Raw genomic sequence first — 15343 nt, 5'->3', positions numbered from 1 at the left:
CCTCTGTGGCAGGGCATTCCCCCTTGTTCTCTCTCTCTCCTTTTGGGTGTTGTGGTTTGCAACAGAGGCACTACGTGGCCATCGTGTTTGGTCTATATTCTATTTTCAGAGTGCACCTCCCATCCCGTGCGGGTCCTCAAACCACGCTTTACCCGGTGTTCCCTTCTCTATGCGAGCTGCCCCTTCCTCCAGCATGTGGGGCCGGCTTCCAAGCCTTGGAGCCAACCTCCTGGTACTTATCTCTACTATTCTTGGGTGTTAGTCTCCTATTCTGTTATTTAATTTTATATTCCACAGATGAGTTGCAGTCTTTCTATGTCTGTCTCTCTCTTTCTGACTCATTTCACTTAGCATGATACTTTCCATGTAAGACCCGCTTTCTTATGCCAGCCCTCTTCCCGGGAGGTCAGGAAGGTCAGCCCAGGTCTGGGCAGGCACCCCTTGGACAATGGGGGTGAAGGAAGACCGGTTTGGAGTGCCTGGGCAGTTTGTCACGTGTTAAGTCTTTGATCACCCCCTGCCTTCACTGTAGAAAGCACGAGAGAGAGAATGAGAGAGAGAGAGAGAGAGGAGAGAGAGAGAGAGAGAGAGAGAGAGAGGGAGAGAGAGAGAGAGTGTGTGTGTGTGTGTGTGTGTGTGTGCATCGGGGTGAGGCACACGCCTTGCATGCAGCCAGTGCCAGCTTGACCCCCAGTGCCACCTGGTCCCCTGAGCGTCACAGGGTTGGAGCACCGGTAATTCCTGGAACTGGCACTGCAGGCCGTGAGCAGCGCCACGTCTGGTGTGGTTGGCCAGGAACTGCCAGGAGCGGCCTCCAGACTCCCCGGGAACCACTTGGGAAGCCCCCAAGACTCCCCTCACTGTGATAAAATGAACCCAGAGGGCATGGTGCCAAGCTTGTCCCCCCCTTACAGCACCGAGGCACGTGGGCCAAGTGGGTCCCTTCCCTGCACATCCTGAGGTGCGGGAGGCCATGGTCGAAGGTGCTGGGGCATTCAGTCTCCCTTGCACTGCTGAGGTAGCAGAGCCCCTCGGTGTGCCAGTCCCGGGGGCTGGGTACCCCAGAGCCACGAGCCTTCCAGACGGGTAGCAGAGACCCTCGTTGGGGAGAGGGGTGGGAGATCCCCAGTCACGTGAGGAGAAAGAGGAAAGGGGAAGCATCCAGCCACACCTCCCTGAAGTCCATGCCCCGAATCCGTCGTCCTTTCCAGTAACGCCTGGGGTACCCCGGGGAGTGGGAGGTAGGGCTGTGGGTCGTTCCCCCCGGCTTCCTTCCACTTTCCTGTTTTCACGAAGTGGAGTTCAGAGGGTCCCAAACTTGTGTGGAAAACTGCCCTTATTATTATTATTTTTTTGCTTTTTGGGTCACACTCGTTGATGCTCCTGGCTCTGCACTCAGGAATCACCCCTGGCGGTGCTCAGGGGACCCTATGGGATGCTGGGATTTGAACCCGGGTCAGCCGCGAGCAAGGCAAACGCCCTACCCGCTGTGCTACTGCTCCAGCCCCACTGCCCTTATTTTTGAAGGGGGAAAAAAAAAATCACTCAGCGCCTCCCACTCCTGAAATCAGCCTGCTTGTATCAGATGCACAGAAAGTGTGCCTCAGTTGCACTAAACCCACTCCCCCGCCCCCCACCCCACATGGCTCCAATGTCCCTCTAGAAATGGCCAGACCTGCTGGGTCAGAGGCCCGCAGGCTGTCCACCAGGGCCAGATCCCACCCACCGGCTGTGGGGATCAATAAAGTTTTATTGGCACACAGCCCCTGCCCATGCCTTCTCGTGGTGCTCGGGGTGGGCTTTGTGCCACAAAGGCAGAGAAGAGAACTTGCATCAGTAAACGCGTGACCTGCAGGGACACAGATGTCTGCGGCTGGTCTGGGGGGATTGTGGTTGCCCGTGGCGCAGTGGACGGGTGTTAAGCTGCAGGTGTCATGCCCTGGGTTCGAGTCTGGATGCCACCAAGAAAGTAAAAATAACATCTATAGTTTGTTTTACTTTTATTTTTGAAAAGGCCATTTGCTGACCCATGCACTCAGTCACCACTCTCTCCTGCCTTTGTCCCCTCTCGTGCCCACCCTGAAGTGGCCTCTCGGTGGACAAGAGGACAGTGGGTATATGAGGAGTGATTTGTTCCAGTGAGGGTTTGGGAAATGGACTGTGTGATACCGAGATCTGATCTGTAACTGAGCAAGGTTTATACTGTATTTTTATTCTTTTTTATTTTTATTTTTTGGCTTTTTGGATCACACCTGGCGATGCACGGGGGCTACTCCTGGCTCTGCACTCAGGAATTACTCCTGTCGGTGCTCAGGGGACCATATGGGATGCTGGGAATCGAACCGGGGTCGGCTTCGTGCGAGGCAAATGCCCTTTCCGCTGTGCTATCACTCCAGCCCCTGTATTTCTATTCTTAAGATAGTTTCACTTTTTTTTCCAAGAAAAAATTAATATATATTTCAAAATTATATATGTACCATACATATATATGGTGTACATACTTATACATGTGTGTATCTATAATCTCTAGGAACCTGTGAAAAAAACCCCACATTTTTATATCTCTTGATCTGGAGTACCAGTTACAAGCTGACTGATCCCAGCCATTGGGGAAGTAAAACCTGTTTCAAATTTGATCTTCAATTTAAAATGTTTTGGACACATAATGAGACATCATCAAACTATTAAATAAACATTGACCACATTTTTCCATGTCTGTACCCCTGCTAGCTAGTTTCTCATTTTATTGGAATGAGATGAAGATGAAATTAGCATAAAATATTGTGTGCCCTTCAGAAGTGGTTTTATTACCCGAAGAAATCCTATTACTTAAGTTTCACCTGGCAAAGAGAGCCATGAAAGTAACAGTGCCTGCTCCCAAATTCACGTCCAGCCACCTCTGTGTCCTCCCTGGAAACGTTATCCTTGGTGGTCCGCAGTGTTTGAGGATTGGCAGCTCTGTGCCCCGTCCGCTCGGGAGGTCTCCTGTCTTTGTCCCCACCCCGTGGCCCCGCCATGGAATCGGCCCGTTAGCCCGGGAGACTGTGCCCCAGAGGCCTCCCGTAGCCCCCCCCCCCGCCCCATACCCCAACCTTCACCCAGGCCACCTTCATCTTTTGTTGGGGCGACTTTGTCATCCTCCTTCCACGTCCCCCAGCTCCATCCTGCACCCCCGTCTCTGCCGGGCAGGATGGTCTTTGGTTCTGGTGTTGAACAAGATGCGTTGCCTTCCACTCTGCCCAGGGGACGCCATCTCCTCACAGTGCTCATGCGTGGTTCTCCTGGGGGGCGGGGGAACAGTCGAGTCTCAGCTTGAGTGCTGCTCCCCGGTGCGACCAAGCCCGGGGTTGGGTTCTCTGTGCCAGTGTGCCCTTATTGTTCGAACCTTGTGCCTTTCTCCCTGACCAGTACCTGGCCCCAGGGCTGCAGCGAGGTCCACCTTTTGTGGTGGGGTTCGAGTGTCTTCCTGTCCTGGTAACATTCTGGAGTGAAGATCTTTTAGAGATAAGCGGGGTCATCCCATTCACATCTGCCATTTGCCTCGTTCATTTAAGAATCTGTTTGCATCCCCTTTCTCCTGATTCTTTTTTTTTTTTTTTTTTTGCTTTTTGGGTCACACCCATCCATCCAGCCCCTGGGCGATTCCATTTTAGGGAACATTGTAGATGGTTAAAAGAATCAGGAGGGGGCTGGAGCGATAGCACAGCGGGTAGGGCATTTGCCTTGCACGCAGCCAACCCAGGTTCCATTCCCAGCATCCCAGATGGTCCCCTGAACACCGCCAGGAGTAATTCCTGAGTGCAGAGCCAGGAGGAACCCCTGTGCACTGCCAGGTGTGACCCAAAAAAAAGAGCAAAAAAAAAAAAAAAAGAATCGCCCAGCTTTCCAGGATCCATATTCTGACGCTTCCAATCGGAAAAGTTGACTTTAGCAGTCAGCCAAGGGAGTGCAAAGAAGGGGGATGGATCTAATGGCAGAAGAGAGACCCCCCCACACCCCTGCTTCCCCTCTGGGAACAGGGATTAGCTGGTACTGTCGCATCTGGAAGCGTGGAAGTGTTCCATCAGGGGCTCGGTCCAAGATGGGGAGCTGTGAGCCGTCTGTGACTTGGGGACATCTAAGTGGTGTCTCTTGCCACCGATGAGCAGAATTGACCATTTTAATCTTATGGAAATTAAGTTCCATCCCCGTGGCCACACGCTGGGGCTTCTGGAGGGAACAGTGCGGATTATCTCAAAGGTCTTTCCACTTAGCGAGCCGGGCGGGTGCCAGCGCCGGGCCCGGGGCAGCTGTGGCCTGTCCAGCCGGGCTGTGGGAGGGAAGGGATTTGGAAGGCAGAGGGTTCGTTGTTTGCCTGCAGACTGGGGACTGCCGAGCACGAATGTGCTGGCCAGCGCTGGGTTTGCCCCTTCTGGAGGTTTCAGGATCGGAACGTGCCGCTGTTGGTGAGTGTTTTCACGGCCTGAGCACACGTTCTTTTTTTTTTGTTTTTTTTTTTTGTTTTTTTTTGGGGTCACCACCTGGTGATGCACAGGGGTTACTCCTGGCTCTGCACTCAGGAACCACCCCTGGCGGTGCTCAGGGGACCCTATGGGATGCTGGGAATCAAACCCGGGTCAACCGTGTGCAAAGGCAAACGCCCTACCCGCTGTGCTAGGGCTCCAGCCCCAGAGCACATGTTCTTGACGTTCCTAGACACGCTCGCGTGACTTGGGACTTCCTGATACTGAGCATTACGCCATGGTGGGGAGCACCACATTATTATCTGTTCATTTGATCATGGACGTCTGGGTGGGCTTCATTTGGGGGCCTGGGTGAGTGGTGTTGATCTGAACACTGGCTCGTGGGGGGTTTGAACACCTGCTTCCGATGGAATAGAGAAGGGATCACTAGGAAAATGATGGCTGGAGGAACCAGTCGGGATGGGAGATGCATGCCGGAAGTAGATAATGGACCAAACGTGATGACCTCTCAGTGTCTGTGTTGCAAGCTATAACACCCAAAGTAGAGACAGTATGGGGAATATTGTCTGCCATAGAGGCAGGGGAAGGGTGGAAAAGGGGGGTATACCTAGGATATTGGTGGTGAGGAATGTGCACTGGTGGAGGGATGGGTGTTTGATCATTGTGAGATTGTAACCCAAACATGAAAGCTTGTAACTATCTCACGGTGATTCAATAAAATTTAAACAACAGCAACAACGACAAAAACACCTGCTTCGAGTCCCTTGGGGTCTCTAGGCGCAGACTGTTGGCTCCTACTGTAATTGTCTGTTTAACTTGTCAGTAAACCACTACCCTGTTTTTCATAGAGGCTGCATGGGCCACTTTCTGGGGGGGTGGGTGGGTGCACACCTGGTGATGCTCAGGGGTGACTCCTGGCTCTGCACTCAGGGATCACGCCTGGTGGGCTCAAGGACCATATGGGGTGTCAGGGAGTGAACTGAGTGAGATGCGTGCAAGGCAAGCTCCCCTTCCGCTGTACTGTCTCCCCTGCGTGTGCTACTTTATTTGTGTTTTGGGGGAGGGCACACCTGACAATGCTCAGATTACTCCTGGCTCTGCATCACGGGTCATTCCTGGCAGGGCTTAGGGGACCTTAAGGGATGCCGGGGATTGAACCCAGGCCGGCTGCATGCCAGGCAAGCACCTTACTCACTGTGCTATCTCTCCGGCCCCTGTAGATACCACTTTACATTCCCAACAGCAATGTCTTGAGGGCTCCAGTTCCTCCATGTCCCCCCCCCCCAACTCAGCTTGTTCTTATTTGTCTCCTAAGATATTAATCCCCCAGGGGTGAAGGGAAACCTTGTTGTGATGCTGAGAAGCTCATTTGATGAATAACTTTGGGCATCTTTTTGTGGGTAGACCGGACAGTCGGGGGTCATCTTTGGAGAAATGTCAGTTCAGGACCTTTGACCACATTTTTTTTTCATTTAAACATTTTAGGATTATTTTCATTTAGAAGTATGATGTGCACATTTATTAGTGCTCAATAATTATTAAAAATAGCCTAAACAAAAGCTTTAGTACTGCATAAAGAAATTCCATCCTCACTCACCTGAGCCCCAAATTGAATTCCATTTTTTGGTCACTAATTTTTTTTTAATTAAAAAAATTTTTTTAATGAGTCACCATGAGATACAGTTACAGACTTACAAACTTTCATGATTAAGTTTCAGTCTTTTAGTTTGTATGACTATACAATGATCGAGTACCCATCCCCCCACCTGCCACTAATTATTTTAATTGAGGCAATATTATTTCAGTAGTCTTCCTCTTTTATTTTTTTTAATCTATTCTTTTGGACTGGAGCGATAGCACAGCAGTTGGGCTTTTGCCTTTCACGTGGTCAACCCGAGTTCAATTCCTCTGCCCCTCTTGTAGAGCCCAGCAAGCTACCCATGCGTATTGGATATGCCAAAAACAGTAACAATAAGTCTCTCAATGAGAGACGTTACTGGTGCCTGCTCGAACAAATCGATGAGCAATGGGATGAAAGTGACAGTGACCAATTTATTCTTTTATTGAATCATCATGTGGAAGTAGTCTTTCTCTTACTGTTTTTGCTGTACAGTTATGTCCCCTTTAGTCCCACCAAAGTGTCAAAGACCCTCTTCCTCTGCCTTTGGACCACTTCTCACTCATCTGTTTTCCCCACAACCACTTGTTAACCTGTTACTTCCCGCACGCCTGTTTTGTTCCTTATTTCAGCAGCCAAGGCTCTGCTCAATGTGAAAACGCTTTTAGTGTTAATACAGCCTTTGGCCACTTTTGAAATTGGATTGCTGGTCTCTTTTATCGGCATTATAGGGGAAAAAAAGAGGAGTGTTTATAAGGCATAGCTTTCATCCAGTGGCAAATGAAATTTGTTCTTGTTCGTGCATAGCAGGGTACGTGTTAGTATATTAGTCTACCTAAGTATCAGCCACAGTGGAGGTGATTTCCAGCCTGTACGCGGTTTCCTGGCTTTCTTGGGTTTCTTTTGAGGCAGCCTCTTGATTTCAAAGACTCACTCTCTGGCCTCTCTCCCCCTGGATCAGCTCTGCCTCTTTCTTTCTTTCTTTCTTTCTTTCTTTCTTTCTTTCTTTCTTTCTTTCTTTCTTTCTTTCTTTCTTTCTTTCTTTCTTTCTTTCTTTCTTTCTTTCTTTCTTTCTTTCTTTCTTTTTGGGTCATACTGTGACGCACAGGGTTCTCCCCTGCCTCTGCACTCAGGAATTACCCCTGGCGGTGCTCGGGGGACCATATGGGATGCTGGGAATCGAACCTGGGTCAGTCGCGTGCAAGGCAAACGCCCTACCTGCTGTGCCATCACTCCAGCCCCAGCTTTGCCTCATTCTTAAGCCTCATGTAGATGGAGCCGTAAGGGAATTGCGCTATGTGTGCCTGTGCTGTCCTGTGCCTGGCTGCTTTTGCCCTAGAGATTCAGTTTGTTGTAGTCGGGGCGTCATTCCCTTCTCTTCTAGTGGGGGACACATTGCTGATTATCTGTGTCTGATCATATGACTGTTGCGCACTGGATTGGGTCCAGCATTGGGCCACCTGAGTTAGCGTTGCCGTCATCCTTCTAGCAAGTATTATTGTGGACACAGACGGTGGTTTTGCCCCCGCCCGGGTTGGATGGCTGGATGGGGAGTGCGTTCCGCTTTGGTCTGCTTGGCCAGACCATGTCTCAGAAGTGACCTTGGCCCGAGGAGAATTCTACTTGCGCCAGGTCCTTGCCAACATTTGATGTTGCCGACTCGACTTGTAGCCACCGTGCAGAGGAGCTCTGGACTCCAGTACCCTTGGTATTTATTCAACTGACAGTGCTCCCGCCTCTTTGCTTTTTCCTTGGCTCCTTCTTTTCCCCGTCCTTTTTCACTGCACTTTTTCTCCTCGGTGCATTTTACATGAAACCATTTATCAGGGAAAAGTGTGAAATCATAGACTTTTTCCCTCTTTTTTTTAAAAAAATCTGTTCTTTCTTTCCTTTCTTTCTTTCTTTCTTTCTTTCCCTCTTTCTTTCCCTCTTTCTTTCTCCCTTCCTTCCTTCCTTTTTCTTTCTCTTTCTTTCTTTCTTTCTTTCTTTCTTTCTCTCTTTCTTTCTCTCTTCCTTCCTTCCTTTCTCTCTCTCTCTTCCTTCCTTCCTTCCTTCCTTCCTTCCTTCCTTCCTTCCTTCCTTCCTTCCTTCCTTCATTTCTTCCTTTCTTTCTTTTCTTCCTTTCTTCCCTCCTTTCTTCCTTTCTTCCCTCCTTTCTTTCTTTCTTTCTTTCTTTCTTTCTTTCTTTCTTTCTTTCTTTCTTTCTTTCTTTCTTTCTCTCTTTCTTTCACTCTTTCTTTCTCTCTTCCTTCCTTTCTCTCTCTCTTCCTTCCTTCCTTCCTTCCTTCATTTCTTCCTTTCTTTCTTTTCTTCCTTTCTTCCCTCCCTTCTTTCTTTCTTTCTTTCTTTCTTTCTTTCTTTCTTTCTTTCTTTCTTTCTTTCTTTCTTTCTTTCTTTCTTTCTTCCCTCCTTCCTTCCTTCCTTTCTTTCTCTTTCTTTCTTTCTTTCTTTCTCTCTTTCTTTCTTTCTTTCTTTCTTTCTTTCTTTCTTTCTTTCTTTCTTTCTTTCTTTCTTTCTTTTTTCTTTACAGACTTACAAACTTTCGTGATTATGTTTCAGTCATTCAATGATCAAGCGCCCATCCTTCCGCCAGTGCCCATTTTCCACCACCAATGTTCCCAGTGTCCCTCCTGCCACCCTCCTCCCCCACCTCTCCAGACATCCCCTTGCCCAGAGTCCCTCAGGAGTGTGAGAGCAGAGAATAAGGGGCTGGTCATGCCTTCAGCAGGCCATTTCCATCCCCAGCACTGCCTGTGGTCCCCTGAACACCGCCAGGAGCCATCCTTGAGTGCAGAGCCAAGAAGAAGCCCTGAGCATGGCCGAGCATGGCTCCCGAACCTAAATGAGATGGAAAAAAATTTGGTAGGCTGGAGGGATGGTACAAGAACCACCGTGGTTCAAATCCCAGCACCACACATGGTCCCTTGAGCACCTCCAGGGCGTAGTCTTGAGCACAGAGCCAGGAATAGCTCCCAAGCACTGCTGGGTGCAGCCCAGACAACAACCCACCACATAATAATAATAATAATAATAATAATAATAATAATGTGGTGATGTTCTTCTTGGGTTTTGAAGGCATCTCCAGATCGAGCCATCACTAAATCAGGAAGGCTGCCAAGGAATAAGAGGCTGGTTGGGGGATGGGGCCATTTGCACAGGCCTGATCGTACGCCCCGTGGGCAGCTCTGGCGTCTAGGAAACAGCCACTGGTTCAGTGCTTTGGACACAGGGAGTGTCCACCCTCCAGCCCCTCCCTCCCCCAGCCCTGCCGTTTCCTCCCTGTCCGTCAGGTCAGATGCTGCGAAGTCCACGAAAGAGGTGCTCAGGTGTTCGGCCAGGTGGGAGCTTTCAGATTCCAGGGCCACGGCCCCACACTCCAAGAAGCCGGGAGTAGACAGACCCCGGTAGCCCGTGGCCCCGTTGAACTCAAAGCCCGGCCCGAAGCTGATGCCCCTTGGAAGGGGAAGGTGGGGAGGGGCGCAGAGACATGACGCCGGGCGGGAGGGGCAGACTGGCGGAGGGTTCTGATCCAGAACCTTCTGTGGGCAGAGCTTCTGCCAGGCCTAGCAGAGGCGGTGAGAGCTGGCAACAGGAGGACCCTGAGGGGCTCCGTAGAACCGAGACTCGCTGCCAAACCAGCTCTCAGTTGGGCCTGGGGGCTGCTGTCGATGTGACCCCCGTGTCTGGGAGTCCCAACTCATCTCCCCGGGGGTCCTTTCTGAGCCTACCGGCCCTGGCCCCTGCCTCCTGGCAGCGCATGCCCCTGCGGTTGGCAGAAGTGGCCCCGTTTCCAAAGACGTTAATAGGTTCCTAGCGTCTTGCACAGACCACGGGGAGGGTGTTCTCTTTCATCGCATCTGCAGGGCTCACTGTGAATCTCGGCACTCGGTCACCGGCGGCAGACACGGTTATTTTTGTTTGCTTCCTCCTGGTGATGGAGGGCCCCCCCCCCCGGTGGGGGACCCCCACCTGCCTGGGGAGATGGGAAAGTAGCTCATTGTGTCTCTCTCCCAGGAGACCAAATGTGGGAACCCATGTGGGGACTGTGGTGGCGAATGTTCGTCAAGTAATTTTGATGTATAAGAAATAATAAAAATGAGTAGAATCGGTCATTTTATTTTTAAAAAATAATGAGATCAAATTATTATTATTAAACTCATCATTCACCTGCCCAATTTCTTCTCTTTTTTGGGTTTTGGGGCCACAGCCAGTAGTGCGTGGGGCTGACTGCTGGCTCCGTGCTTTGGGATCCCATCTGGTGGGCTCAGAGGGACCCTCTGGGGTGCTGGGGAATCGAACCCGGGACAGCCACATGCAAGGCAAGTTTTTTCTTACTGTCAATCTTAAGTATTTATATATATTTTATAAATATGTTTTTAATTATTTAGTTTATATTTATATAATCAGTTTATTCAATAGCATAGCAGGTAGGGTGCTTGCCTTGCACGCAGCCGACCCGGGTTTGATATCTCCGGCCCTCTCGGAGAGCCTGACAAGCTACCAAGAGTATCCCACCCGCACCGCAGAGCCTGGCAAGCTACCCATGGCATATTCGATATGCCAGAACCAGTAACAACAAGTCTCACAATGGAGATGTTACTGGTGCCCGCTCGAGCAAATCGATGAGCAAGGGGATGACAGTGACAGTGACATGTTTATATAAATTTATATGTAAATATTTATATATATATAATGCATGTTAATTGAATCACCACGAGATACACAGTTACAAAGTTGTACCTGATTGGGTTTTAGTCATACAATGTTCTATTACCTGAGCCTTCACCAGTGTACATTTCCCACAACCCATGTCCCCAGTTTCTCTCCTGCCTTCTTCCCTCCAGTCTACTTGTATGGCAGACACTTCTCTCTCTCTCTCTCTCTCTCTCTCTCTCTCTTTCTCTCTCTCCCTCTCTCTCTCCCTTTGAGCATTATGGTTTGCAATACAGATATGAAAGATTATCAGGTTTCCGCAACCCTTTCTTTCCCCCCTGTTTTCTCCCCTGCTCCCTCCCACCCTACGGAGTTCTCTCCCCGCAATGCTTCGGGGTACAACTGGCTCCCAGCGCCTCCATGGAAACAACAGCATGACAACAGCGGGCACCCAAGAGGGCTGTCATGACAATTTCATGATACGACATAGGTTCTACAGGACCCAGCAGCTGCCTCCCCACCTGTCCATCCTTCACCGTCCACCTGCCCGTCCGTCCATCCTTTGGTCTCTTTCTTCATTCCCCGCTCTCATCCCTTCATTCCATCTCTCTGTCTCCCACTCTTTCATCCTCTCTCCTTCTTCTGCCCCTCTCCCCTTCTTTCTATTCACCTCTCCTCTCTCCCGTTCTTCTTTCATTTCATTCTTCTCCCCACCCCACCCATCCCGTCATTACCAGGGGGTCACCCTGACTCGCATTGTGTGCCAGGCCTTCGCCACCTATGTCGTATCACTGTGGAGATTGGATGCTCGCTGTCACCAGGCTGTTACTTCCACCTGAGGACATGGGGGCATTGGGAGGCCGTTGGACCCCGAAGCCTGTGAGCTGAGCTCCTGAGTAACTCTGCCTTGGGGTAGCCAATTCTTGGCGTACCCCCATTCACCGCTCGCTTGCATAGAATTGCAGGGTCCACGGGCAGTGGCCAGGCACACGCCTTCGGGCTGCTGATGTGTGTGTTTGGGGGGGGACCTGGGATGGTTTGCCAGGAGGTGTCGCCGCCGTGGCCACCAGAGGGCGCCCAGCTCCCTGGCGGCCGGGCAGGGGCCTGGGGGCACACAGGTGGGGAAGAGAGTGAGTGGGGCGGTACCTTTTGGGCACAGTTTCACAAAGTCTGTGAGCAGGTGTGACCCGCGTCATCCCAGACTGCCAGGTGCCTCGGTGTGCCCTGCCTGGGAGACTGGCGGGTGCTTCAGAGAGAACAGTGGAAGCCCCTCAGTGTCCCCCCCGTCCCCTCCCTACCCCCCCCTTCCCCAACAAGGCAGCGGCTCTGGTCAAAGGAACAGGTGGAGGAATCCCGCGTCTCGCCTCCTGGTTGGTCCAGTGAAAACAGAGACGCCCCGAGTTTCTACTTGGTACCCCCGTCCCGTCCCATCCAAGCAGTAGCCGGACTCCTTCCTCTCGCCCTCTTCTCCCTCTCCCGGTTGGAGAAATCCTGCTGGAGAGCGAGTGGTTTCGCCCCCCTCCTGGCCCAGTCGCCAGTAAGTTTTGCCCACCTGCATCCTCCCCCATCACTGATCCACAGAAGAGCCCTGAAGCCCCTGGTGTTTCTTTCTTGGGGGGCTGAACTCGCTGCCTTGCCCCAGCCCCACAGTAAGCCCCGGGTCATCTGCGGTCCCTGTTTGGAGCTTTAGTTTCGCCGCTGGCCCGAACCCTCCCCGCACTGTGCACACACCTCGTGGCGCAGTTTTGCCACCGGAGCGAGCGGCGGCGGGCTGGGCCGGGGGCGTGCGGGCCGATGTTGGCCATGCCCTTCTGTGTGCTCCCGCGTGGACTCAGAGCTGACCGGGGGGGGGGCCCAGGCTGCCCGCCAGGGTGTCTGGTCCTGGCCTCCAGCCCCCGGCCCTGCCCGTTTCCAGACGCTGCAAGGACTTGGCTGCAGGCACGGGGTGTCCTTGTTCGTCCTGGCGCCGTGAAGGAGACAAGTGGCTTGTTTGCACCTCGGGTGCTTTGCTCTAACGGCGCTCTCAGGTGGGGTCCCCGAGACTAATTCTGAGGCGCCCCCAGGGATGGTCTGCGACCCCCTCTGCAGTCCTGCCACCTGGGGAGGGGCTCCGAGGTCCACAGGGTTGGAGTGGGCTGAGGGTGGGGGTTCCGGTATTCGGGCCCTGAGTGTCCAGCCCCAGAATTGTGTCCCCACCCGTGAGCTGCTGGATCTGCCCCCCCGTCCGGCCGCCCGCCCCCCCGGCAATGTGGGGGCAGGAGTGAAGGGTGGGAGTGCTCGGACCCTGCTCCTGGCATCCCCTCCAGCCCTCCCTTCCTCCCACGCCCTCAGCCCCAGCTCCCAGGCCGGCCGGCCCCGGGCCTAGGTTTTGGCTGCCTGTTTGCTTAGCAGTCTAGAAAGTGCTTGTTCCTTCCCCAGGAATGAGCATCCTGGCCGGAGAGAGAGCACGGCTGGTGAGGCGCTTTCCCAGCAGGTGGTGACCCAGATTCGATCCTCAGGAGCTTACAGGGTCTCCTGAGCACTGTTCCGGGTGATCCCTAAGTGTGGGGCCAGGAGTGATCCCTGAGCACTGTTGGGTGTGGCACCCAGACCCAAATCAAACCGCTGAAAAGAAACGTGCGTCTTGTTTCTGTGTGAGGATGAAGGGGGATCAATTTAGGAGTGAGACGCCCCCAGAGTGGGGCCGCCTGGGGGCGGGGGTCCGCTGGGGTCCACTGCCATTGTCCAGTGGTCAGAGGGCAGAGGCAAGTCGGGGACCAGGCTCCTGGGAACTCAGGGCGTGCGGGAGAATTGGAGCCTGGGGCTCACCCTGACCTCAGCTTTCTTGACCTTCTCTGGGGTGGGGAATAATTAATTATGCATCGATTTGCTTGTGCCTGTGTTATAGTCTACATTTGATGAGGTGCTTTGCCAAGCCCCTCTCTCTCCACATCCCTCTCAGAGAGAGCGGTGGGCTTTGGATATCTCACGGGCCTCCCCTTCCTGCAGGGAGGATCACTCCATCCCGCCTGGGAGGAGGGATCGGCATATCCAGGAAGGCTTCCTGGAAGAGGGGTAGACTAGGGCCGTGTCAATAAAGACAGAGCCGAACTGATCAAAAGAAGGGGTGGTGATGTGGGTGGGGGGGAGTCCCAGGACTGGGGACAGCAGGAGCAGCAGAGACTGGGAGGTGGGCAACAGCAGAGGGGGCGGGGAAGGGGGCGGAGCTCAGGGGCGGGCACGGGGGAGGGGCGCCGGAGTCCCCGCCCCGAACACGCAGGCGCTGACCGCTCTGTCTCCCCGCAGGGCCAAGAAGAAGAGCAAGCCCCTGAACCTGAACATCCTCAGCAGCGTGGGCAGCTGCGAGAACCTCCCGGCGCAGCGCTCCCCGCTGCTCTGCGAGCGCTCGCTGCGCTCCTTCTTCGTGGGCCACGCGCCCTTCCTGCCCGCCACGCCGCCCGTGCACGCCGACGCCAGCTTCTCTGCCAGTAAGTCCCGCCGCCCCCCGCCCCGCCTGCCCACCCCTCTCTTTGCGGCCTGGGGCCAGATCCGTGCCGTGAAACAGTTTTGTGAGATACAGTTGCAAGCTTTCAGGATTGAGTTTCAGTGGTACAATGTATTCAACACCCATCCCTCCACCAGTGCGCATTCCCCACCACCAGTGTCCCCAGTATCCCCCCTCACCCCCCGCCCCAACCCGCCATCCCAACCCTCCCCCTGCCTCCAGGGCAGACAGTTTCCTCCCTACTCTCTCTACTTTGGGGCACTGTGGTTTGCAATATAGATACTGAGAGGCCATCACGTTTGGTCCTTTGTCTACTTTCGGCACACACCTCCCATCCCGAACGATCCCTCCAAATCATTGACTTAGTTATGGGTCATAGAAGCTGGGTCACCACCTTCTCTATCCCAGCTGCCTTCTCCTCCCCACTCATGAGGCAGGCTTCCAACTATGGAGCAATATTCCTGGCCTTTGTCTCTACTATCCTTGGGTGTTAATCTCATATTATGTTAATTTATATTCCACAAATGAGTGCAGTCCTTCTATGTCTGTCCCTCTCATTTCACTTAGCATGATACTCTCCATGTCTATCCACTTTTTTTTTTTTTTTGCTTTTTTTTGGGTCGCACCTGGCGATGCACAGGGATTACTCCTGGCTGTGCACTCAGGAATCACCCCTGGCGGTGCTCAGGGGACCATATGGGATGCTGGGATTCAAACCCGGGTTGGCTGAGTGCAAGGCAAACGCCCTACCCGCTGTGCTATTGCTCCAGCCCCTTTGTCTATCCACTTCTAAGCAAATTTCATGACTTCATCTCTTCTAACAGCTGCATAGTATTCCTTTGTGTAGATGTACCAAAGTTTCTTTAACCAGTCGTCTGTTCTCGGGCATTCGGGTTGTTTCCAGATTCTGGCGATTGTGAACAGTGCTGCAGTGAGCATACAGGTGCAGATGTCATTTCTGTGTGCTTTTTTGCACTCTCGGGATATATTCCTAGAAGTGGTATTGCGGGGTCATGTGGAAGCTCAATTTCTAGTTTTTTAAGGAATTCCCATATTGTTTTCCAAAAAGGCTGGACCAGTTGGCATTCCCATCAAGAGTGAAACAATGAGAGTCCCTTTTCTGAC

At 52.6% G+C, this 15343-nt stretch overlaps 1 protein-coding gene across 5 annotated transcripts in view; it reads left to right on the top strand.

Moving 5' to 3' along the window:
- The window catches only part of KSR2 (kinase suppressor of ras 2), a 358678-nt gene that overhangs the window by 201837 nt on the left and 141498 nt on the right, over positions 1–15343 (top strand). For all 5 annotated transcript variants that reach the window (XM_055147006.1, XM_055147008.1, XM_055147005.1 and 2 more), the window contains one exon: positions 14020–14201. In XM_055147006.1, the coding sequence (XP_055002981.1) occupies positions 14020–14201 (182 nt within the window). The remainder of the gene's footprint in view (positions 1–14019; positions 14202–15343) is intronic.

The sequence above is a fragment of the Sorex araneus genome, chromosome 9 (assembly GCF_027595985.1).
Source record: "Sorex araneus isolate mSorAra2 chromosome 9, mSorAra2.pri, whole genome shotgun sequence".
Taxonomy (NCBI): Eukaryota; Metazoa; Chordata; class Mammalia; order Eulipotyphla; family Soricidae; genus Sorex; species Sorex araneus.
This window is presented reverse-complemented; position numbering and strand designations above follow the sequence as displayed.